Here is a 26,662-nt window from a genome sequence, read left to right on the forward strand (position 1 = left end):
GAGTTGTCTTTTGCTGAAAGATCTTAAGTGTGACTCCTTTTGAGTGGATTCTTTCACCCACGGCCACTCAGTAACACAAGGGGCCTGAGCCAGCAGCCTGATGAGACTGCGGGGCCTGCTTCAGGAAGGAGGGTGGCCTCTCCGGACCTCACACCTCCCTGACAGCTCAGCATCTGAAAGGAGGCACTGTGGTGGGACCTTCAAGGGGTGATCCCAGGTTTGTTAGTTTTGATCAACCTAGTGACATGCTTAGTTTCTTATAGGAGTGATAGAAGTTTTAAATCTCCAAGTCCTAGCAGTTAAGTATACAAAACACTCCCCTTGCCACCACCCCCCATTTAAAAAAAAAAAAAATTAAAGTGGTATTTTTAGGTCACTTATGTTAAAATTCAGTGGATACTGTTCTGAGGGGAGGAGCTAGGGAATTCCTTCATGACTACAATGTATTTATTAGACTAGCTACTTTCTCTAGAAAAGCCCAGGGGCTTAGGACTCTGCTCGTGGAAGGCAGACCATGGTAGGGAATGCCAGAGTGGGCTCTGGGGAGGTGACAGGCAGCACTCAATCAGGGCAGGGTGGGGCTGAAGGTTGGAGGATGAGGATGGTTGTTGGGATGAGATGCACTTGAACTTCAGCACCCACAGGCTCTGCTGCCCTGTGGCCATTTCCTGAGCCCCACTCCCCCACTGTATTAGTCCGTTTTCATGCTGGTGATAAAGACATACCCAAGACAGGGTAATTTATAAAGAAAAAGAGGTTTAATGGACTCTGAGTTCCACATTGCTGGTGAGGCCTCACAGTCATGGCAGAAGGTGAAAAGCACATCTTACATGGCAGCAGACAAGAGAGAATGAGAGCCAAATGAAAGGGGAAACCCCTTGTAAAATCACCAGATCTTGTGAGACTTATTCACTACCACTAGAACATTACGGGGAAACTGCCCCTAGGATTCAATTATCTCCCACCAAGTCCCCCCCAACACATGGGAATTATAGGAGCTACAATCCAAGATGAGATTTAGGTGGGGACACAGCCAAACCATATCATCCCTCCCCCGCCCCCCCACTTGTAACCCACTTCCACCCCCTCTTTTTCCTCCCAGACATATTTCCTTTAATTCCTTAAGTTGTAAAATAAAACCAAATTTCTTGGAACATTGTGTGGGAAAGACAAGAAAACTATAAGCCCACCCAAATGGAACATTATTTTTCTTTGGCCTTTATATATAACATTTTCATATTTTCAAACCCGTTTCACACTTATGCTAAAATTCTAACCAATCTCTGCAAAAGGATGAATTAGGACAATTCTTATGACCCTTGAGTTTCATAATGTCAACCCAGTGATTTTAAATTCTGGCATTGGTCTCCCTTCCTCTTGGCTCACTTTTCGCATACCACACTTTGGGGAGATGTGTTCCAAACAAGAACTTATCCCACTGAGCAGGGTGGGCTGGTGGATCTATTAGGTTGGTGCAAAAGTAATTGTGGTTCTTGCCATTACTTTCAATAATTGTTGGACCTGCTAATTTCCATGGAGTTTTGTGCATGTTAGGTGCCTCTTAAATGCCACAGAAAATGGTGATTCATCTTTTGACTGCCCCCAGAGAATGGCGAAGAAAGGTCAAAAACATCCCCACCAGTGAATTACCAGGGCTAGTGGAAACTCTGTCCCCACCATAACCTTCGTCACCCCAGGCAGATCCACTTGGCAGATGACAGGAGCCCCACTTGCTGCCCTGAGCTGAGCACCTCTCCCAGCAACCCACAGGCACAGTGGGACTGGGCAGCTCGTCCACCTCCACCCTGAGAGTGTTTCTATTTGGTTCATTGAAAGCGTTACACCCTGCCGCGACGGAGCCCTGATTAAAGGCAAGATCAAATGAGCTCATGGGCATTTCCACTAGCATGAGGCTGACCAGTGACCTCAGAGCAAATCTTCCTTAATTCCCAAAGCATAATTTGAATTTTTATGAGAAGTGAAAGGAGGAGGTCAGTTATTTTGGACAAACATTATTTCAAACTCAGAACAGATGCTTCAAGTGATTCCCTACTTTTCTGCCTCCTGCCTCCCTTCCTAAAACTATGCTTCCCCTTTTGTAAATCTTAGTGTGCAGCCTGTGAATGCAAGCTGAGCTGTGGGCCTCAAAAGACTCACCGTGAAAGTGAATGTGAACAGCAAAGCTGCTGCAATTCAGGGGCAGGGGTAAAGAAGGAAGGGCCAGTAGCATGAGTGGTTGTGTAGAATACTGCTCAGATTCACCGGAAATAGTTTAATTGAGCCAAGAAAAATTTTAGGAGCGATGTGGGAACACGCTTTTTAAAAACACTTGAAAAATTTAGACACTCCTTCCCATATTCTTCTTTTATTTTTTCCTTTTTTTTTGTTTCAGTCCCCATTATCTCACACTCCTCCTATAAATGTTTCAAATATTTGATTGTTCCAAAATATTGGTTATTCCCTTCTTTTTCCTGTTTCAAACTGTATCCAGCCTTATTAAAGATGCTTTTTGTAAGCAATCATAGTATATTAGGCAAGCCATGAGCAGATAATTGCTAATAGTATACAACAACTTCCAAACTCTCTTCTTCAATCAGAAGAAAACAGCTTCTCTGATCAGAAATCAGGGTATAAAACCCAGCGAAATCTTCATTTGCTTAGATTCTCGTTTGCAGTAAGGGTTGACATTTCACCTGTAGCATGTTTTTTAACAACTTTTCACGAGCCAGTCTAGACTTTCAGGAGATGAAATGAAAATGGCAAAATCATCAGTCTGGAGATCCACACTCTAAAAAGGGAACTGCTGTTCTTTTGAGAGATGCCCTCTCAATAGGGGTCACTGGAAGGTCCAGATGGCCCCCTGACTGCTAACTAATTTTACGCATCAGGTCCCAATAGGTCTCTGGGTTTAAGGAAGTTGAGACCATACTAAAGGCAGAGAGGGCGAAGAGGAAATAATGAATTTTAGTTTTCCCACACCATAAGGTGTTTGTGCCAAGGTAGCTATGTGTGTCAACACCAGGAATCCCCCACCTGGGAGCCAAGAGGAAGTTTCTCAAAACTGGAAGAAAAGGTGTTTCCCCACATCAATCCAGCTTTGGAGACATTCTATTAGTGACATATGCCCCTTTCCCCCCCAAAATGAAATGTTCTGTGTGATAATAACATAGCTTTAAGAAAAGTAAGACAACGTTCTACATTTTTATAAAGCTCCATTTAAAAAAATAGTATTTCCAATTGGACGGTCACCAGAAGTACACAGTTACCAAAAATGCACACTTCCCCTGGCATCTCCAGCATTGTCAGCTTTTTGTGCGTGGTCTGTTCTGGCATCTCCATTTTCTGCAGGATTATTTCCCTCCTTGCTGGTGCCAGCCTTTCCCTTTTTCCCTTTTGCATACCTTCTCTTCCTTCTTAGTAGGGGCCTTTTGGAGCTTGGGTTCTGGCTGTGGAGAAGCAGGTCTAACAGACAACCTTGCCAATCTTCTCTGTGGCTTATCCTTCAATGTGGCTGTATCTCCTGGAGCATCCCCTCAGCCTTTCTCCAGTGCTGGACGAAGACACTGCATGGTGGGATGCAGTGATACCTGGGCTCTGGTCGGTCCAGGCGTCATTCTCGCTTCTTCAAACTGCTCTTCCCTTCTTTTACTAAACATTAAAGAGGATGACAATGGGGCTCAGGGGACAGTGGGGACAAAGAGGATGAAGATACTTTGATCATGAAGAGGCTAAGGAGGAATGATAGTCCCAGGGGACACAGACTAAGACTCAAGCCACCAAAGCCAAGCCTAGCATTTCCTTCACGATTTTGCTGAAGATGTCCTTATCCATTATTGAAATCTTTCATTTTACTGTATGCCCTAAGTTCTTCTAGTTTGAAGATGTGAAGTTTGAATTTGGGGAATTTGTTATTTACGTTGGGAAAACAAGGTGAGAATATCAGCAGACGTTACTATTCCTTGCAGATGTTTAAGAATGTTCAGCCTCTAAGATTGTCTTAGTTGAGATTTCTGTGGCCTCTGTAGTAGGTTAAGCTATTAACCTATTATAGTATTATTAAACTATTAACCTGCTACAGAGTTATCTGGTCCAGGCAGGGACAGCCAATCAGGACATCTTTAGTTGGCCTGCTGCTCAGATGTAGCCATCACCGACTGACCAACTCTGGGCTGTCTTCTGCCGTGCAGATCCTGAGTAACCTGGTGATGGAGGAGCTCCTGCCCACTCTTCAGACAGACCTGCTGCCTAAGATGAAGGGGAAGAAGAATGACAGAAAGAGGACGTGGCTTGGTGTAAGCAATGGTTTTGCTCCACAACTGAGCTACTCAAAATGGGAACATTCCCTTCACTTTTCTCTTAGGGCATTTGTTGTTGTTGTTTGATATTTCCTTCCCTGGGTGTAGAAACGCCTACCTGCAACCTGCTCAGTCTCACTTACACGAAGACTAATCCAAACAGACTCCAACTCTGAAAGAATAATGACAATGTGTGTGCAGTTCTGTTTATGTTATGATGGTCTGTGATGAAGGCTCCTCCCTCCGCTTGACTCCATCAGCACTTACACATGACAGAGCCCTGATTTATGTGTTATTCCCTGTTGCAGCTCCTCGAGGAGGCCTACACCCTGGTTCAGAATCAAGTTTCGGAAGGATTAAGTGCCTTGAAGGAGGAATGCAGAGCTCTGACAAAGGGCCTGGAAGGAACGATCCGTTCCGACATGGATCAGATTGTGAACTCAAAGAACTATTTAATTGGAAAGATCAAAGGTCAGTGGAGATAATCCATGGTCTTACTAATTAAATAAACTGTACACACAGGGATCCACCACATAGCAGGAATGCATGGTTTCAGAGGACAATTAAACTTAAGAAATCGGGTGGTGGTGATCACAGCTGCAACAGGAGCATGCTGGAGGTACTACTGGGGGCCTCGGCCTCCCTGTGGCAGCTTCATGGACACAAGGCAGAGGAAAGTTTGTTTCTTGCCTTTGGCAGTGCCTGTGTATTCTGATACTGCCTGCACCCCCAACCCCCATTGTAGCACCCCTGGCACTGAGTTAGACTGGCTTCTGCTCCACCTCCTCTCTGCTGTAAGCTCTCAAAGAGCAGAGCCATGTCACCCTGGTTTACTCAAGTACACCCAGGGCCTGGTGTCATGCCTGGCATATACAGACTCAGCAAATATTCAAATCAATTAATACATGGATTTTCCTCTAACATGAAAGCCTAAAATTTTGGCTTAGAGTCATACCCAGTCACCCTACAAACCCAATAAATGTGGGTTTGTAGCCCCAACTCCAATATTAGCCAGTCCATGCATACTTGGGGAGGTCACTCAACTTCTCTTTAGCTCAGTGTCCTCCTCTGAAATTAGGAGGACCCACAGGAGTGGTGTTGGCAAACTGAAGCCCTTGAGCCATATTGCGCCACCACCTGTTTTTGTAAATAATGTTTTCTTGGCACACAGCCAGGCACATTCACTTATGTATTGTCTGTGGCTGCTTTTGTGCTACAACAGCAGAAGTGAAGAGTTGGAACTGAGACCTTACGGACCACAAAGGCACAAATATTTACTATTTGGTCCTTTACAGAAAACAGTTTGCCTATTGCCATACAAGAGGCCTTAGACGGCCTCTAAGGAATCCTACAGAATGAAATTCTATGGTTCTCCATTCTATCTGGGGCCTCTATAACCCAACAAACACGCCATACCTAGTGACCTAGTGTCACTTCAGAGGAGAAGCTTGCAGGCTCATCTGTGATTGTTTATCAACAGTCTTGCTAGAGAGTTCTCAGATTATTCACTCACTCACTCATTCATTCATTAGAAACTATTCACTATGTGCTTTCCAAGCGAGACAATGGAGTTTTAGCGTGACTGAGGAACACGCTATTCCTGTGCTCAAGAGGCTCAGAGTCTCGGGGCTGTCTGCTTTGTGGATTATCCTCTGCGGTTCAGGCCCCCTTTCCACTGCAGCCCAGCTTACTTCAGGGTTCTTAGCACAGGTCCTGCTGAGAGGAGGTTTGAGGAGGCACAGCTCCAGCACAGGTGTGTGTCTGTGTATCTCTGTGTGTCTATTTACGCCATCCTTTCCAAAGCCAGCTCTACATTAACTTCAGAGTATTTGATGTTTTCTACTATCTGTGTCTCTTATTCCTCCATTAGCACAACTAATCTAGAGTTGACTATATATTGAAATACTTTGTACTACTTAAAACTACCAATGCTCAACTTCTGTGCCAAAATTTCTGCTATCTGGTGCTAAGCTGGGCTTAACCATGGCCATTCTCATGGCTGAAACTAAATCATCGTCCTTTGCCTAAATCTCTGTGGCTCCAGTGTATCTACTTATGATGGAAAAAGATTTTGCCCTGAATTAGTATATTTCCTAAAAGAAGCCATAAAAGGAAGTAATGATCAAGTCTTTTTAAAATGGAATATCAGTGTTACAGCTCTTTTAGAATTTGTCTAGCAGGCTTTCCAGTTTTTTTCCAGAAAGCCTCAAAAATAAAAAATAAATGAATAAAATGAAATATCAGAAACACATTTTAACCAGGCATCCAGTGCTCCACCTTTAAAACAAGGAAGTGCGCTTTAGGCTGCATTAATAAAGGGCTTTGTATTTCTAAAAAAAAACCTGGGGAGTATTAAATGGTGATCTCTCTATTTCCTCCCATATGACTCTTGGGAGTAAAGCCCCAGAGCTTTAGTTCTGCTGCACAATTATTTATGCATTCAATAAGCATTTATTCTACTTCTGCTGAGTACAATGGCTGGAATGATTCAAAGAAGACAACGTGATTTTACAAGGAGAGGAGGATACAAAGCATGTCATAGATGCTGAGACAGAAGGAAAAACATGTTCCTACCAGAGGCAGAACAAAGAGCACAGTGGTTCCCAATACGAGCATAGATCCCATTTCAACCTCAAGAAGCTACGTGGGCACCTCATAATGAGAGCACAGGTCTAGTGTCGGGGGACTGGAAAAAACGGTAATGCCAACAGGTACAATGAGAGTTAACAGTTTCTGAGTCCTTCCAAGGGGCCACTTCCAGAGTTGTAAGCACTCATAATATAGTAAACTCATTTAATCCTCACCATAATTACTTTTATGATCTCCATTTTACAGATGATACTAGTGAGGTAGAAATTCGGTAATTTGCTGAGATTCCAGAGCTAGTTGTAGTAGAGGCGGGCTCCAAATCCAGGCCCTCTGGCCCTCACCTTTCAGGCATCATCTCTCTGTTCAGCTCCTTCCTTCACTTCAGTAAGGCTTATGAATTAATGTATCAAACACATATGCATCACAGCAGCATCTCTGCATGCTTGAAAAATAGCAGCGCATACACAAATGGGACATGGAACTTCTCCAGCCCGTGAGGAAACACCTGCAGACCCCAGCTCAGGAAGCTGTGTGGGAGTTCCAGGACGTTCCGGTGAAATTTGAACTGGGCCTTGAAGAGAGGAGTAGGATGTTTACGAACAGTGGTAAAGGAAGGAAGGCAAGGTAAAGGACATTGAATAAAAGTTCAGAGAGGGGGTGGGAGCACACTGTGGTAAGTAGGCATAGAGGGAGAGTGGGCAGAGAGGAATGTTCCCTCCCACAGCCCTCCTGTGCCTATCTTGGCCCCACCCAGCAGGTGAAATCTGCCATCTGCTGCTAGATCTTTATTGCATATTACCCATGTTCAGCATTGTTCTGAAATTTCAATTAGATGCTTTTCAAATACTTCCTCTCTTTAAAGTTAATTAACTAATAATTAATTTATTCTCCTGACAAACAGTTTTATACTTCAGTGTCAAGCAAGTCATTTTTAGAAGACTCATAGATTGTGTTATATTTGGATCATACAATTGAAAGCATTTTTTCTTAATAATTCTATGACCTGTGTAATATTTTACATCCCAAATATTTATGAGTGATTTGTAATATTAATAGTATTAGTCATTTTGGATTCTCAGAATAAGAGGCCGTGATCTGGTCCTGCACCACTCTGTGAAATGTTTCTGCCAGTTGAAATAAGAATGAAGCCATTCATCTCACTGCAAGCAAATTCCCAAGAAGAACTTAAGAAAGACACTTGAATGTTAGCCCTGCTCCTGCAAATTAGGGCGTGATGTTTGTCCAGTCATCGAACATCTCCAGGCCTCATTTTTTTCATCTGTAAAGTGGAGAGATTGGATACCAGCTCCACTTGTGCTTCTGTTTTCAGTTCTGTGATTCTATGACAAGGCTCTGTGACCTGCCTCGATCCACAGAGCTAGCCTTCCGGTCCACGGAGCGAGCTCAGGCTTCTTCCAGCTCTGGCCTCCTTCACTCCATTGCGGCTTCCTAGCTGATCCTGAGAATTACCTCTGCTCTGAAAACAATGCAGGTTTCCATGTCCTACCCAGACTGGACCAGGAGCTTCACTGTGCTCTCCCTCTTCTAAATCAAAAAGCAGTACTTTCCTCTGGAGAGTGGAATTATAGTGACATTTTTTCATTCCTCTTCATGATCAGAATGTACTCTACATTTTTGTCACTAAACAAGTCATCTTGGTCAGAAAAACCTATTGTGATTTTGTTTTGTCTTGTTTTAATCAGGGATAGGGACAGGAGGTAGGGTGGCAAACTGAATGGAATTTGGTTCCATTGGCCCAAGAAAAGAATGTACTGGAGTTCTTAAAAAGTATTTTGGTGGGGAGAGGGGGATGGAATTATATTGAGTGATTAACTCCTAGAGAAATGAATTAAAGCAATAAATTATGTTTTTAGAAGACAAACTGTGCATATTTAATGATGGTGATTGACAGTAGATAGGTGGATCACCAGCCTTTTCTTCTTTATATGAAGAGTTGCATGTTCAGAGGGATCAAGCAGAAAATGCATTTTGTCCCAGGGCAGAGGGAAGCTTGGGGAGTGGATAGGTTTGTTCCAGTTCTCAAATGGTCCAGTGATTTTCCTTTCTTGTGACCACGAGCACCGGGCTCATTGTGTTAGTCTATCATGGCCACTTGAGCTTGCCTTGCCTGTTAAATGGCTCCGTGGGGCACCATTCAGCTCTGGTCTGGCTCCAGTGCCCACAAACCCAGTTTTGCCATATGTCACAGTTTTTTTGGCTATTTCCTACCTCAGCAATGGTGGCCCAGCCGGCGGAGAAAAGCTGTGTGGAGAGTGTGCAGCCATTCCTGGCGTCCATCCTGGAGGAGCTCATGGGACCAGTGAGCTCGGGATTCAGTGAAGTACGTGCACTCTTTGAGAAAGAGGTGGATGAACTCAGCCAGAACTTCCAGAACACCAAAGACAGTGTCCAGCTGAAGGAGGTAGGATACAGAGCTGAGGAGCTGGGTGTGAATGGTCTGCCTGGCTGCGTTTTCCATGGGGCTTTATCTGCCATTTCTCCCTCCCTTCCTCCCTTCTTTCCTTCCTTCCATTCTTCTGCCCTTCCCTCCATTCATCCAGCCTTTCTTCCGTTCATTCAGACCCCCCATTCGTCCATCTATTCATCCATCCATCTGATAGTTTTATTGATGATTTTCAAGTTAGAAAAATAATAACCTGTTTGTACAAGTGAAACAACATACTCAAATATATATAAAGGCAAACTTAATCACCATCACTGATACCCACTAATCCTAGTCCACCCCAGTCTCCTAGGCTACCCCCATTCCCAACTCCCTGAATTAACTAATAGAAATAGCTTGGTATATATTTTTGCTATAGTTTTTCTTTATTCATACAAGTATATATCCTCATTTGTAGAACATTGTTGGTTTGTTTTAAAAAATATACACTCATGATATGAAACTTGATTTAAAAAAAAAACTTCAGCCAAATTAAATCTAAAGGAGTTTAATTGAGCAACAAACCATTTGCAAATCATTAGCCTCTAGAATCCCAACAGATTCACAGAGACACTCCAGGGGTGCCTCATGGTCAGAACAGATTTATAGACAAAAAAGGTCAAGTGACATACAGGAATTGGAAGGGAGGTACAGAAACAGTGAGATTGGTTACAGCATGGCCTTATTTGAATGCAGTTTGAACATTCAGCAGTCTATGAGTGGTTGAAGTATGGCCCCTGGGATTGGCCAACACTCAGCTATTGTTACTACTGAGTTAGGTTTTCAATTTTGTCTGACTAATAAGCTAGGTTACAGTTCATCCACAGGGATTCAAATATATAAGTAAGGAGTCCTTCTTAGGCCATAGTTAGTTTGCATTAATAATTCCCCCCTTTTGCAAAGGATATGAACAGACACTTCTCAAAAGAAAACATTTATGCAGCCAACAGACACATGAAATAATGCTCATCATCACTGTTCATCAGAGAAATGCAAATCAAAACCACAGTGAGATACCATCTCATGCCAGTTAGAATGGTAATCATTAAAAAGTTAGGAAACAACAGCTACTGGAGGGGATGTGGAGAAATAGGAATGCTTTTACACTCTTGGTGGGAGTGTACATTAGTTCAACCATTGTGGAAGACAGTGTGGTGATTCCTCAAGGATCTACAACTAGAAATACCATTTGACCCAGTGATACCATTACTGGGTATACACCCAAAGGATTATAAATCATGCTACTATAAAGACACATGCACACATATGTTAATTGTGGCACTATTCACAATAGCAAAGACTTGGAACCAACCCAAATGTCCATCAATGATAGACTGGATTAAGAAAATGTGGCACATATATACTATGGAATACTATGCAGCCATAAGAAAGGATGAGTTCATGTTCTTTGTAGGGACATGGATGAAGCTGGAAACCATCACTCTGAGCAAACTATCACAAGGACAGAAAATCAAACACAGCATGTTTTCACTCATAGGTGGGAATGGAACAATGAGAACACTTGGACACAGGGTAGAGAACATCACACACTGGGGCCTATTGTGGGATAGGGGTCTGGGGGAGGGATAGCATTAGGAGAAATACCTAATGTAAATGACGAGTTAATGGGTGCAGCAAACCAACATGGCACATGTATACCTATGTAACAAACCTGCACGTTGGCACATGTACCCTAGAACTTAAAGTATAATAAAAAAAATTAAAAACAATAAAAATTATTCCGCCTTTTTGGTCACTTTCTCAATTTTGAGAGATTGACCAAAGCCTTAGTCATTGATGTTATTAGCACTATCATAAATGTACTTACATGGTTTTGAAACCCACTGGGAAACAGCTGAACAGTGGGTTTTGCAAGGAGGGAATAAGGACTGAGTAGAGGGCACCTCCTTATGCTGGAACATCCTATTTACAGGAGAAAAACAAAGCCTGGTCTGTTCTAGGATCTATGTGTTTTCTTAAAGTCCTAGCTTGATTATGTCACATTTAGCAGAAGTGGCTCTATTTTAGTTTGGTTTGGTTTGTTGGGGCCTAGTGCATGAGCTTAGTCCCAAATAATGGCCTCCCATTTAAAATTTTGTTTAAAAATAATTCCCCCTTTTGAGCCAGGTTCTCACTTAGGGGAGAGTGTGACCAAAACTTAGGGCCTTAGCACCACTCTCAGTTACCATAATTTTGGGTTTCTGGTCTCGGCATGTCATTCATATAGGTTATGGAGTCCTCATGGTCGCATGTTTCTTTCAGCTTTTGTCATTTCAGTTGAAGAGGGACCATTTGACGTCCTAGAGATGGCTGCATGCAAACATTTAAAACCTTTGAGAGAATACGGCACACCAGGAAGACTATTATTATGACTACTGGGAGGATAATATCAAGAGTGTGGAGTATGCTCCTTACCCAGGGTCCCCATAAACCAAATCACCTACAATTAAATAGATTAAAGAATGAGCTAGATGAAGAGTCTACTCACTTGACTAGGTGGTCTTTTCATTAATCCCCTACAGCTGAATTTTTATAATCTACATATGATGTATTTCTGCATAGGCCACAAGTGTCAGCAGCTGCATAGGTACATTTCTGTTTAGCGAATTTTATTATTTATCAAAACTTTCACAAGAGAATTTAAAGTCTGTTGTGTAACAGCCTATAAAGTAGAATTTGCTGTAGGGCCTATTATGAGAGAGACATTTCTAATTCTTGTCTTTTAGTCTAAACCATGGAGAAAGGACCTAACAAATGATGTCCTTCTAGAAGAGTGAAGGCCTCCTGGCAGTGTTCTCATTAATCCATGATGCAGGTTAAGAGGAGTTTTGACTGATTATGAGGCAATGTATGTACCACTAAAGTTTCTCACTCACATTGGGCCTTAATCTGTTTTCTATTAAAGTATAAGGTTATTCATATATAAGGTTGGCTGCAAAATCCTTCACAGATAAAATTATACCCTATAAGTGCCCATAATAGACTCCCTTTTCATTTATATTGTTCATAGAGGCATACACAAGGAAAAAATACTCAAAGGTCAGAGTCTTGTGATAGCAGAAGTCTTGATCCATGATCTTGGGAAAAGCTATTCATATCAAGGATGTCATCTTCTTCTGGGGAGAAACTGTCCTGGTTAGTTTAACTTAAGGGGTCCAGTGGATGTACAGTTCCAGGACTGTGAAGCGACCCTTCTCAGTTGTGAGATTATGAACCCAAGGTTCAAGTCTCCAAAGTTTTGCTGTAGTATGGAGGGCAATGACAGTCTTTCTCTGATGTTTTCAGAAGATCTAATCTTCAGGTTCTAGATTATGAAGGGATTATCCTCAGTGAACCATAAAAAGCTTTCTTTACCTGGTGAAAATACATTGTAGCATAATAATCTACTGTTATAACATCGGCCCTCTTGCATTGGAAGGCTTTTATACAATTAGAAAACATGCACTGAAAATGACAGTTGAATGAAATCCCTTTATAAATGTTTAAATGGCCCATCAGATAGCCAAATGTACCTGAAGCTTTAATTTTTTTCCCAGGAATATGGAAGCAAATATTGGTTCTAAACTATTTCCATAATTTATAAGTTACCACATCAGTAGATTCAATTTGGATTATTTTATCTTTTCCATGACAAGTCATGGAATGCAGAACCTTTAATAACAAAAGCTTAAGGACTCAGGAAGGACAAGGTGGCCATCCTAGTTCTTCATGAGTCCATGCTTAACAGTGGGCTTATGTCCTCTTGAATACCAGTTGTTTCTCCAATTTAGGTGCACAGCACTGATAACTAATGGGTTATCATAGGTAATTTGACTTAGACCGTGGGGTTCATTCAAATTGTGTATTTAAACAATTTTAGTATTGGCTGATTTAGTATGATAACCTAGAGCTTGGTTTTGAAAGGTTTTAAGCATTGGATATTACGAAATAGAATCTTAGGTTACCTTCAGTCATTCATTTAGCCAAAATGATGATACAAAAATTTTTTAAAGGATGAAACATTACTCTGATAGAGAGGAGACCAGCTTTCCAAATAAGACCCAATGAAGATAGCATGAGGCCAACTGTCTGTCTCCTTTCCTTCCCTTCCCCCTCACCTTTTTCTTTTGTAGTTTACTTAAAAGGTAAACAAAAACCTTTCATTATCTTTTAATATTATATAAAAATCCTTTTTAAAAGAGAAAGCCAAATTTTATGTTTCCATTAGTGTATTTTTAATGTTAAAGCTAGTTTTTAATAACATTTTATAAATATATTCAATTTTAATTACTTTGACCATAAGGTAAGACTTTTATAAACCTTTTATAACCAATTAGAATTTTTTTTCTCAGAACAGAACAATGTTCCAAGAAAACTGTTGTGCTTTTATTCCAGTGTCCAATCTAGGGAAAAAATAATAATGCCATTTTATTTAGTCAATATATTCACACATAGAATCTCTTACAGTTAATTTTTTATAAACCTTGCACAATGTGTTCAAACCTTTAGCTTTATTTAATTTAAAACAATCCTTTAACCCTCTAACCTAGGCAAAAATTTACATTTCCATACCTTCTCATAATCTCTTACAAAAAATGTATTTCATTCTCCTTACATACCTTGCATGTAAACGTATTTACAGTGTTAACTCTCAGCAACTTTTACTTTCGGTAAAAATCTTGGTAAGTAAGGGATTTAATTATGTACTAGGTGTGGAGCCTAGGACCCAGACAGATAAGGTCTGACTTATTCCAGCATCTAACTCCATGTATCTCAGGCCTTACCTAGCTGTAAAGCAGGCAAACTGTACAGTTAAAAGTCATAGTGGCAGTTTATGAAGCACCTTTAAATTGTACAACATTTCTGGCACAAAATCTTTTTAATAAATTATTTCACAACTGACACAGACCATGTATGACATGTTTAGACTTTCTGACTTGCCTAAACATCTCTCTTTTTAAACAACCAGTCATTTTACTTTAGGACAAGAATTTACCATACAACATCCTCTCTTATATAAAATCTCTTTTCTTTATAACCTTCTTTGCATGGCTAGGGGGCATGGTTAATTCCATGTATCCCCAGGCCTTATTTAGAATTTAATGTCTCTAAAATAAATTGAACAATTTTCAAAAAAGTCAAAGTTGTTTATGACCTTAAAGCATTTAGCAAACCTGTTATCTGACCTGCATAATTTAGACAAAATGTCTTTATCAATAATCTTTAAAGCTGTTTTTGTCTCCCAAAAATTCCTGAAATTACATGAACTAAAAGGTATTACAGTTTTTATTTTGCTTTCAAAATATTTGATGTAAGTGCTGATTTTTGTTTAAGCCAATTAATTAGAGTTCTTTTATATAAACATTATACACAACACATATATAATTACACACACAGACAGAAGAACATTTTACAGTAGTTGTAAGATTTCTCGTTTGCTAGTTTTTTAGTTTCTTAATTGGTTATTGACTTTATGGTGGAGTCCTTGGAAGAACAGGGCCAGGAAAGGGGTCTCTGGTGCCTCCAGGCTGTTAGAGCTTGAATACCCACTTTTAATTAAGCTGACTTTTAACCATAGCACTCTTTAATAAAGTCTTTTTAAAATTTCTTTTTAACCAATTTTAGCCAGGCCAAATGGCTGATATTTCTGGCTTTTGAAATTTACCATAGTAGGTAATCTCACAGATGCTCAGAGAAAGGAAAATTTAAGATAGTCCATGGAGGATAAGAGACTAGACAAGGTTATGCAGATATTCAACCAGAAAGAGTTTGCTTCCTAAGCAGGGACTTGCACCCGGACCACCAGTGTGAAAGGGCAAAACCTTAGCTACTGAACTACAGCATGGGGCAATCTCTACCGCCCTTCCCAGAAGGAATCTAGAGTAGTTAACAGTGAGTTTGCAAAGGCTTTTAACTACTCAGGATAATTTTTAGAGCTAACTATGACATAAACCCTAAAATTCCTGTTCCCTGGAAGGCAGAGACCAACAGAAAGTACTGCTATGTGATTACAAAGTCAAGCTCCCAAGAACATAAAACAAGATGGAGATAAGCAGTGATTTTTACCATTCATTCAACTGTTTTTACAGAGAGAGAAGCCAGAAATCTGATTGGTAAGAAATTCTTACCTTTTGGCCAGCATGCCAGGCTCTGGGCTCCCTTGCCCTGAGTGGCTCTAGTGACCCAGCTTGCTGCACCATCACGCTGGGGGCCAAGCCGCATCATAAAGGAAAAAATTTTTTTTTTCACTCTGGCCAGAGCAAAATAATAAAACATAGACATTAGCCACTCTGCTTAGCACCCAATATCAAAGTGGCAAGGCTTAAATTTGCCCTCAGATGGCCCTCCTCATCTTTAATCAAACCTCCGACTAGGAGTTTCAAGGCGCTGTCTCTGGGCAAGATGGTTGCCCTGAGTAACGAAAGAGATACGAAAGGAAAATAAGATGACGGAAAGTATTGCCTGTGGCATTGTGCAGAAAGTAAAGAGCTCAGGGAGGCCAGAGCAAGACCCATTCATTTCAGCGACACTGAAAAGTTCTGATGGCCACTAGCTAGTAGCGAAAGGATCTTTTCCAGCAGTCTCATCAGCTCTCAGGTTTCCCTCTTTTTGGGGAGGAAGGAAAAAGTTCCCCATGTCCCACCATCCTGTACATGCCTAATCCTGTCACCCACAGCTATCAGCAAAGAGTGTAAGGCAGATTATTCCAAAGAGAATAGCAGTTGACATCCCATAGAGCCAAAACCGTTCCTAGCCAAAAGATACTTTACTAAGAGCCCTCATTTTAAAAATGTACTTCAGTGCAGCCGGGCACGGTAGCTCACGCCTGTTATCCTGGCACTCTGGAAGGCCAAGGCGGGTGGATCACGAGGTCAGGAGATCGAGACCATCCTGGCTAACACGTCGAAACCCCATCTCTACTAAAAATACAAAAAATTAGCCAGGTGTGGTGGCGGGCGCCTGTAGTCCCAGCTACTCGGGAGGCTGAGGCAGGAGAATGGTGTAAATCCAGGAGGCAGAGCTTGCAGTGAGCTGAGATCTCGCCACTGCACCCCAGCCTGGGCAACAGAGAGAGACTCCATCTCAAAAAAAAAAAAAAAAAGAAAAAGAAAGAAAGAACTTCAATGCATTGTTGTTCATTTGGAACATTCCACTGTAAGTTATCTTTAGTAAGATTTTGCTGTTTCTGTAAGACTTCGCTGCCTCCCAGGCCTAATGTGTAAGCCAGAAGGAACTCAGTTTTCCAGAAATTAAGGAGCCCATTTTTACCTAAAATATTGGCTTTACTCCCAGGTTCTCTTGGTTAACTTAGCCAATGATTTTTCCTACCTAAGCACACAAGAAAAATGAAAAAAGGGGTAGAACACAGAAATCCCTATGAATTTTCAAAAGCCAAATGTTATAACCCCTGCAATATTACGGCTTACTACCAGTTCCTTTCTGACCCAGTCAGATATAAGAGGCCTCTAACTGGATCCAAGCCAGTTAATTCCCGGATCAAATCTGTTCCTGGACCCATTCCAGTTTCTGTCATATCTACAAACCCAGTTTGGATTAGAAACTTGCTCAAAGAAACTCAGAGAGCTCAAAACACAAATCCATGGAGCTCCAAAACTCTAGAGGGAGCTCCCCCGCGATCCCCAGCCGCTCTGAGAGATCAATGGACACAGGCGGGACCTGCAGGTACCTTGTATGTTCACTCAGCTCTCCTGGGGGTCACTAGAAGGTCCACTTCAGATCCTGCTTCTGACACCATCTGACAAAAGAAAAACTGCAGCCAAATTCAATTTAAAGGAGTTTAGCTGAGCAATGAGTGATTCGCAAATCGGGCAGCCCCTAGAATCACAGCAGATTCACAAAGTCTCCAGGGGTGCCTCACGGTCAGAATAAATTTACAAGCAAAGAAGGTAAGGTAATGTACAGGAATCAGAAGTGAGGAACAGAAATAGTGAGATTGGTTACAACTCGGCATTTGCCTTGTCTGAACGCAGTTTGAACATTCAGCAGTCTATGAGTGGTTGAAGTATGGCTGCTGGGACTGGCCAACACTCAGTTATTGTTACAGGTGCATAGTCCTAAGTTAGGTTTTCAATTTTGTCTGACTCTTACAGTTTATCCACAAGGACTCAAATATAGAAGTATGGAATCCTTCTCAGGCTATATTTAGTTTGCTTTAACAGATCAATATTTCTCAAAGTATGGTCCCCAGACCAGCAGTGTCATCATCACCTGGTTGTTTAAAATGCAAATTCTCAGGCCCCACTGATGATCTGCTAAATCAGAAACTCTAGGGGTAGTGCCAGGAGTTTGTTTTAACAAGACCGCCAGAGGTTCTGGTGTATCCTACAGTTTAAGAATCACTGACAAAGATATAAATTGGCGGTTTGGTTTTATACTTGACATATCATGATGAACATCCTTATAAGTCAGTAGATAAAACCAGATGCCTCTATTTATTTTCCTTTATTCTTTATGCATATATACACATATATAATTGTACATTAACAGACTCACTTTACAGATGTTTTAGGGTTTCTTATTGCAGTCTGTTTTGTTTTACTTGTCTTTATTCTCCCCCTTCCCCAATGCCACCACCTCCCCTCAAGCAACTCATATTAACAACTTAGCATATGCCATTCTGTATTTTCCCCATTCTCATCTAACACATAAAACACATACTTCGACGCTAGACTTTAGATTGCCTGCTTTAAGAAAAATGGGATCATATTTTATACATTACTCTGCTTATCAGTTTCTCATCCAAAAATACCTCATGAAACTGTTTCCAAGGTAACTGTTTTCGCTCTAAATCTTTCTTTGTAATGGCTGCATGATATTTCATGTATGGATACACCACGATTTATTCATTCACCTCAATATTGCTGGCATTATGAATAAAGCTGTAATATATATATATTTATATACATATATATTTATATACATACATATGTATACCCACACACACACACATACCACACATACACGCACATATACCCTGATGTGTTTATTTCTGTAGTATACATTCCTAGGATAGGATTGCCAGGTTGAAAGTACATTTCTCATGTTAAAAAATATTTCCATTGCATTTCAGAAAAAGGATTTAAATTTTACATTTCCACTAATTGTGTATGATAGGGGCTTTCTCCCCCATATTGCCATCAGCAATAGGTGTTGTCATTTGATTAAACTTTTGCCAATCTGATAGGAGCAAAGTGGGAACCCTTTTTCCCTCTCCTGTCTGCTTAATTGATATTTTTAAAAAATAGACACATTCCATTTTGTGAGGAGCTGCAAGTTCCCCAGCATGCTTTTAATCCTTAATTCCACTTCAGTGGACCTCTCCATAACTCACTTCATAAAGGGAGCAGTATTTTCCCTTTAAAGCATAATGAGACTGGGCCCTTTTAAAATTCCTGTTTAGAGAAACCTAGAAATCTAGATTATCTCTTCTGCGTAAGCTGAAAGTCAGACAGTGCATCCTATATTATTCATATGTACCCTGCCTCATTCCCCCGTTCCCTCTAGACCCTCCATTTTCGGAACCTTTCTTTCTGCCTTCTTCTGCTCCACCCATTCCCCTGTTTATTTTAAACCTCCAGTATCCCCTTTAAAAAATGATTTTAAAATAAGCTTGGAAAACAGAATGCATTCTGTTGCAACAACATTTGTTGATAACACTTTAGGGCTTTAGCAGGTGAGGTCTGATGCTGGAAGCCCAATGACCTCATTGATTGAGCGCAAACTAGAGTAGGAGGGACGCCAGTTCTTCAAACTGGATACCTCTCCCAGTTCAGGGCTCTGCCTCTCCACTTCCCATCCCTTAGCACCTGAAGCAACCTATAGCAGAGGGAAGCCCTGTGGGCCCTGGCAGAGCCTCATAGAATTGCGAGAAACTCTGGCTTCCCTTCCAAAGTCCGGGAGTCCAGGGAGCATCCCGACCTCCCTGGGGTTTTTTGAGAGGAGTGTCACTCACTAAAGAAGATTTTGGAAGCCTGGGGGCCTAGCAGCAACCATTTGTCAGAGCCTACCTGCCTGGTTCTTGGGCTCTGGAAGTGGGAGCTTGGAATCCATCAACAGCTTACAAAGACTGGAGTCCCCCTGGGTGCACCCCTGGGTCTTCCTGTCATCCAGTTGGTGTTTCTGCTGGTTTCTGTCCTACCATTACAGCTACCCTAGGAACCCACTGAAGGAGGAAAATAAGACAGTTGAAGGTGTCACAGATGTAGGGATCTGAGTAGTGATTCACTTTAACATGCATTTGATTGTTTAGAATGTATGTAATATGCAATATGTATGCAATACCACTCCTCAATCTGAGGGTGTTTAATGTTTCACTTCACCAAAATGCAGCATCTAGACCGGCTTATGAATCTTCCGCTGCATTCCGTAAAGATGGAACCTTGTTATACTAAAGTCAACCTGCTTCACGAGCGCCTGCAGGATCTCAAGAGCCGCTTCAGATTCCCCCACGTCGATCTGGTGGTTCAGAGGACACAGAACTACATGCAGGAGGTGGGTGTGGCAGGGGCATCCCTGGTGGAGGAGGGTGAAGAGAGAGCAGAGAAATGGGTGCTGACCAGTGAGACTGGCTGCTGGTGTAGCTGAGGGAAATGCGTCGCATCTCTTTAACCATCATGTTGGGGGAGGACATGTTCAGTCCCTCCACTGGCTTCATCTTCCTTCCATGTGGGTGAACATCATAGACAAGATATAGCTCAGAAAAATAAAGTAGCATTAATTGATAACTACTCGATTTGTCAAATCAGTGCTTTAACCTTGGCTACACATTGGAATCACCTGGGGGAAATACTGATGTCCAGGCTGGAGTGCAGTGGCACAATCTTGGCTCACTGCATGCAACCTTTGCCTCCCAGGTTCAAGTGATTGTCTTGCTTCAGCTTCCTGAGTAGCTGGGACTACAGGCATGTGCCAACATGCCTGGCTAATTTTTGTATTTTTAGTAGAGATGGGGTTTTACTGTGTTGGCCAGGCTGGTCTCAAAACTCTTGACCTCAAGTGATCTGCCCACCTCAGCCTCCTGAAGTGCTGGGATTACAGGCATGAGCCACCACACCCAGCCTATATGGCTACTTTTTGATAGAACGTCCCTACCCTGATTCCAGCTGCTTCTAATATGCAGCCAGGATTGAGAACCACTGGCTTAAATTAATTCCGTAATGTAATTAAGAGCAAACCAATCAATCAATCAATCATAGCTTCATATTTGAATTTCTTGAGTCTGCTTGACAGGTTTCTTTTTTTTTTTTCATAAGGAACCTTTTCCCCAGTAACAGGAATGAATAGCACAAACTCCTTCCATATTATGGTGTTTCTTGAATGAACAAGGGGTGTGGTCATCAACACTCTAAAGGACACCATGCCATTTCACATAGATATTCTGAGGAGAGATTACTGTGGGCCAGACACTGTACCAGATCCCACTTCAGGGAGCTTGAGTGAGACAAATTCTTAGATAAATTCACTACAGCGTTGAAGGTATGATAAAGGTGTATATTGTGGCCAGGCACGGTGGCTCACGCCTGTAATCTCAGCATTTTGGGAGGCCAAGGCGGTGGATCACTTGAAGTCAGGAGTTTAAGACCAGCCTGGCCAACATGGCGAAATCCTGTCTTTACTAAAAATACAAAAAAATTAGCTGGGCATGGTGGTGCACACCTGTAGTCCCAGCTATGTGGACACTGAAGCATGAGACTCGCTTGAACCCTGGAGGCAGATGTTGCAGTGAACCAAGAGTGTGCCACTGTACTCCAGCCTGTGTGACAAAACGAAACTGTGTCTCAAAAAAAAAAAAAAAAAAAAAAAGTATATATTGGATGCTTTGGGATCACGGGCTTGGGGAAGAAAGGAGCATTTTTTTTTTTTTTTTCATAAAAGTTATGGACAGGATTAAGTGATACATTTTAGCTAACCCTTGAGTTGTGAGGGATGAAAGAGGAAGAAGGAACAAAATTGGGCAACAGTTTAGCAGAAGTCTCTTTCGTAATATTGGACCCTGGTGACGGGAACACAGGCAAAGGTGCAGAGAATAAGATACCTGAACTACTTCTGCTTTCTGAGCCATGAGCATGTCAGCCACTGTCCCCACCCATCCCTGACCCTTCCTGCCTTCCCAGCACTGCAGAGAGAGGGAGAGATATGCTGCGGAGTGCTTTACATCCACTTAAAAGTGGAGGTGCAGCCAAAAACTAGTTGAAGAAGGCTCCAGCCTCATCCCTTAATCAGTGGCTGCAGGTATCAAAGAATAGAAGAGGAGTACCCACAGGAGATGACAGAACGCTTGCTCAGTCCCATGGCCTTGGGTTTTCCAACTTCTTCCTGCTCCCACTGTGGCCACGTGACCATTTGTTTCACAGCCTTGGTGATGGGGTGATGTTGCTGTGGGTCACCCCCAGAGTAACAGCCGAGGGGACTCATCTCTGATGGCCCCTACTCTCCAAGCCCACTTAGCCAGCCTGTGGTTGGTGACCCCAGCCTCTGACTGTTGTCTGTTTCTGTGTCACTTCTGCTTTCTAGCTAATGGAGAATGCAGTGTTCACTTTTGAGCAGTTGCTTTCCCCACATCTCCAAGGAGAGGCCTCCAAAACTGCAGTTGCTATTGAGAAGGTTAAGCTCCGAGTCTTAAAGGTAAAACCGTTCTCTTGTTTGTGGGAAGCATAAAATGAGAACGTGACCCCTGTTTCTTTTGTGAAGTGGAAAATACCATGTTCTCTCCTTCGCTCTAATCTTTCCCCACTCCTTCCTCTCCGAAGTCCAGTGACTTGTCAATCTGCTGCGGTTTCTCCAGTGTGACTTCCATGCCTCTTCTGCCATCTAGTGACCACTGCTAGTCCTCAGTACCATTACCCACAGCTAGAGGCCCTGTGTCCCAGCTTTCATAGAGATAGAACTCGACAAACATTTATTGGCTGTCCACCATAAGTATTGTGTGGGATGTAAAAATAGGCAAGGCCCAGCCTCTTTCTTCAAAGAGGTTACAAATATGGTAAAATCCATTAAACTGGCAAATATTTTATTGAAAAATCAAAACCTCATGGCAAAGGAAATACTCCAAGGAAAAGAAACCTACCATATGAAATTGTTTTAAATGTACTTCAGCGTAAGTGTATATTAAAATAGCTTTAATAATAGGAGCTTGCGCATATGTTATATTTTAAAGGCTTTTACTTGATCCCTACAAGAACTTGTGCATTAACTGGAATATGCCCCCATTGTACAGATGAGGAACTGATTCTGTAAAAGCTAATGTGACTTAATTAAGCTCAACAAGCTGGTCAATGGTGAGTTTAAGGATAAACGATCATACACTGATTTTTTTTTAACTGATTTTTTTTTACTGCCTTCTAGTTATCCTAAACAGTGCCTTGGAACAGAAGATCAAAGTCCCACAGAGCCTAAGGGTGGTCTCTGAATTTCAGACTTGATCTTGATGCTTCACAGGCAAGAGGAAACTCTAGCAACCAATTCACTGATATTAAAAATGATACTGATCATGGTAACATACATAATAATGAAATTGCAATGGAAGTAAAAAAAAAGATAGTGTCAGTGTCAAATGCTTTAGCATACAGAAAGAAAGGAAGAAAAAATGTAGAAAGGTGTTCAAATAATAGGACCTCAAGTTTGAAAGAGATTTTGAGTGCCTTTAGTTCAACTTCATGTTCAGTGTTCAGCAGGTTCCCTCAAGGGGTGATCCCACTCATGCTCCGACACCTGCACTGGCAGGATGCTTTTTGCCTCTCAGGATAGCCCATTTGAGTTCTTGACAGCAAGAACATGCTTTCTTATGTTAGACCAAAGTTCTCACCACTGGTCATTCCAGTTCTACCCACTTCATTCATAACCTTCTTCCATGTGGCAGCCTTTGGTTGTTTGAATAAGTTATAACTTGCCCTAAGTTGTTATCTCCAGTATAAACACCTTGGTCTCTTTAACTGTTCTTCACTTGGCCTGACCATTCTTCTCACTGCCTATGACTGTACTCTGATTTATCTGTGATCCCCTTGAAGTGAGATCTAAGATTAAATCCTGGTCTCCATGTTGGGATGTCCAATGCAGAACAGAGAGAATCATCATCTTTCTTGTGCTGGATACTGAACTTCTTTGGTTAACACGTCACAGTGTTTATGGAGCCACTAGCCAGGCCTTCTCTTCCCTTGTGGAAATCATTACAACCCACTGACCCTGCTTTGAGGATGTGGAGTAATAGATGATCAAGGACCTACCTGGGACAGGAGTAATAAAGTACAAACTCACCCCCCAATTCTATCCCCAACTTCTTTATAATGCAGAAGTCACCACTCTGTTTTGATCTTGCCTCAGTTTCCATATCTGTAAAAGGTAAGAGTGAGATGGATCATTATCAGTTATAAACTGTGCCTGCAGTGTGAGGAGATTACATGGAAAGATCTCTGAGGCCTTGGAAATCCAAGAGTTCTCAGACATTAGGGGGAAAAGAGAGGTGAAGTGGGTGGCTGAGTTTTTTGTGCAAGCATAAGTCAACAGATTGTACTGTTACTATTTAACATATGTTTCTTTATTGACAGCAATATGATTATGACAGCAGCACCATCCGAAAGAAGATATTTCAAGAGGCACTAGTTCAAATCACACTTCCCACCGTGCAGAAGGCACTGGCGTCCACATGCAAACCAGTAAGGGGATGAGTTACCCTAAAGAGCTTGCTCTTCTTACCTCTGAAGTTCAAACAATTTCTTTTGTGATGTGTACTGGCAAACAGCAGACTAGACCAGGGAGGGATTGGCAGACATTTTTGTAAATGGTCAGATAGTAAATCTTTTAAGCTTCGTGGACTGCACTATTTCTGTTGCAACTATTCAGCTCTGCTGTTGTAGCACACAAACAGCCATTGACTATATATAAACAGACTTTATTTGCAAAAACAAGATGCTAGCCAGATATGCTGACCCCTGGGCTAGACAAAATCTCAAAGGGCAGTGATCTGAATTTGAGCCAAACTAGGGGTTGACATAGAATACCTAAGGATACCGGGTGTTCCTCATTATAGTATGACTCATAGGTCCAACATGTCCTCTGAAACTTGACCATTGCATCCAAAAAAGAGCTTAGCTCACATGATTACAGGATATTTGTTCTGTTAAACCCAGCAATGTTGTTTAGCGAAATCAATGGAACCACTTAAAACCTCTACAAACATTGAGCATCCAGTGACAGCCATGATTACCAGGGTGTGACTTCATCTGTAGAGCAGAGCAATGGGCCAGCAGAGACTGAAAACAGCTCTGCGAGGAGGTATTATTTATATCCTCGTGGTACAAATGAGGAAACCTGAGTGGTTAAGCCACTGAGCCAGGGCCACAGACATGGTGACCACCAGAGTGTGAACCCGGTTCACACTTCCCTGTAACATGATAGGCACTCAGGAAATTGTATCAAGTACTGCTACCACTATTATTATTACTACTTCTGCATTTCAAAAATGATCTATTAACCTGGAACAAGGCCTACTCCCTCTTGGAGCAAATGATAAAGAGGTTTTTGGCAGCTCAAAGAGTCTCCAAGCACTGGAACATTAAAATCCTTTGCATGAGTTATTTTACTGCAGACATTTCTTTGGTCATTTTTATAGTCTGTAAGTGTTGTTTTTCTTCAGATCATCATCAGCATATTAGATGTATTTGGCATTTATTTCTGGGGCATGGTTCTTTAATAGGAAAGGATTTGATTAAGCCAAGGGATTGACCCTTGACCTTACATGGCAGAACAGTTCAGCAGCCAAATGATGATGGTGTCCACTGCTAGGTGGGTTTGCACACAGATGTTCTGCTTAGATTTTTTTTTTTTTTCAATCGCAAAGGCAGTTTGGGGGCCTCAAATCCGCCTTATTTCAGGAGAAAGGTAAGGAGGTTCTCCTTCTCATCCCTCTTTCTAAGCATCAACAGAGTGTGCTGTGCCCAATCTGTAAGAGGCTCTTGTAATTTTTTAATCAGGAGGCATTGATTTCAAAAGAGCCCGTGACCCAGAGTTTTTGGTAATGGAGGATATTATATCAGCTTTAAGAGCTTTTTAAAAATCTGGATTTGCAGAATAGATGAATGAGGGGATTATCTGCTTCCTAGAAGGAGTCTTTATTTTGCTAAAGTGCATTTCCCTTGGCTCTATAAGTAGCAGCTTCCTAGATCTGTGGTACTCAACCTCAGCCAGAGCTATGTATTAGAATTGTCTGAGGAACTGTGAAAAAATGATTCTGACTCCCCAACACCTACCTTCAGGGATATTAAATTAATTGGCCGAGGGAAGTAAACCTATGGCCCAGTTCAACCAATTCAATATAGAAGACCTGTTTTGTAAAGTTGGTCACTTCATGACAGTGTACATGTCCATAGAAAGTTCTCCTTCCCACAGAATTATTTAGCTGGTTGAAAATTTAAAGGTCTACTGTTTATTGAGTCAGCAAATAGGTATTAGATGTGTATCACATATGATCCAGGCATTATGCCAGGCCAGCATCCCTGCAGTTCTGGAGTTCGTGGTAGAGAGTGGGAGACAGGCAAACAGGACGCCATGTGAGGAACACAGCAGTTGCCTCATGGGGAAGAGTTCCAATGAAAGTGCCAAACTCTGCTTCTGCAGCCAGGAAGGACTTCCAGAGTCATGCTTTCACCCAGTCCTGAGGGATGAATGACAATCAGGGGAATAGGAATGGGAGACCACATGGGAAGGATGAAAGGGTACTGCAGGCATGAGTCTGTTCCTCTCGTTTAGCAGAGGAAGAGACAGAGGCACAGAGCAGTGATGTGGCTCACCAAGGTCCCATGTCTAGTCCAGGGCAGTCTCCAGTCTCCTGGGCAATGCTTTTCTCAAATCTGTGCAACAGTCCTGCCTCTAGACCCTCTAGGGGTCATTGAAGCTCATGTCTCTTCAATCCTTTGCCTTTCTTCTTGGTTGGGTATAAAGGAACCCATTATTACCCACTGTGATCTGGGCTACAGTGCCCCAAAGTCCTAGCACTGAGAGTTGTCTGAGGTGGTGCTTCTGATCACCTGCTGTAAATACTTTCCTTCCAGGCAAGAGACCACAAATCCCATGATAAGTCCCTGATTTTCTAAGAGCCACATGTGGGAAGCCGTCCCCCAGCACCACCAGGTGCAAGGATTACCGAGTTAATCACTGGGATATAATTTGGTACATTTTGATCCCTGCCCTGTCCTCATGCTGATAAAAGGCAAGCCATTTGGAAACCCTTGGAAAAGAGGGAGAGTTAAGGGTGGCACCATGCCTGGGCTATCCTAGAAGGAATCAATGAATGTCAGGGCCAGTTGAAGAGAAAGAAATGTTTCTGAAGAGCCCTTGACTA

At 42.0% G+C, this 26,662-nt stretch overlaps 1 protein-coding gene and 1 non-coding gene across 2 annotated transcripts in view; both read left to right on the forward strand.

The window, feature by feature from the left end:
- Positions 1-26,662, forward strand: part of NIBAN1 (niban apoptosis regulator 1) — a 172,694-nt gene that overhangs the window by 137,745 nt on the left and 8,287 nt on the right. The window contains exons 7-12 of the mRNA XM_050765536.1: positions 4,188-4,292; positions 4,604-4,766; positions 9,119-9,306; positions 19,657-19,818; positions 21,841-21,951; positions 23,871-23,978. Coding sequence (XP_050621493.1) covers positions 4,188-4,292; positions 4,604-4,766; positions 9,119-9,306; positions 19,657-19,818; positions 21,841-21,951; positions 23,871-23,978 — 837 coding nt within the window. The remainder of the gene's footprint in view (positions 1-4,187; positions 4,293-4,603; positions 4,767-9,118; positions 9,307-19,656; positions 19,819-21,840; positions 21,952-23,870; positions 23,979-26,662) is intronic.
- On the forward strand, positions 6,442-6,504 carry LOC126944975 (U7 small nuclear RNA). Its single transcript, XR_007722254.1, has one exon. It is a non-coding gene; the product is annotated as a U7 small nuclear RNA (small nuclear RNA).

This window comes from Macaca thibetana, chromosome 1 (assembly GCF_024542745.1).
Source record: "Macaca thibetana thibetana isolate TM-01 chromosome 1, ASM2454274v1, whole genome shotgun sequence".
NCBI lineage: Eukaryota > Metazoa > Chordata > Mammalia > Primates > Cercopithecidae > Macaca > Macaca thibetana.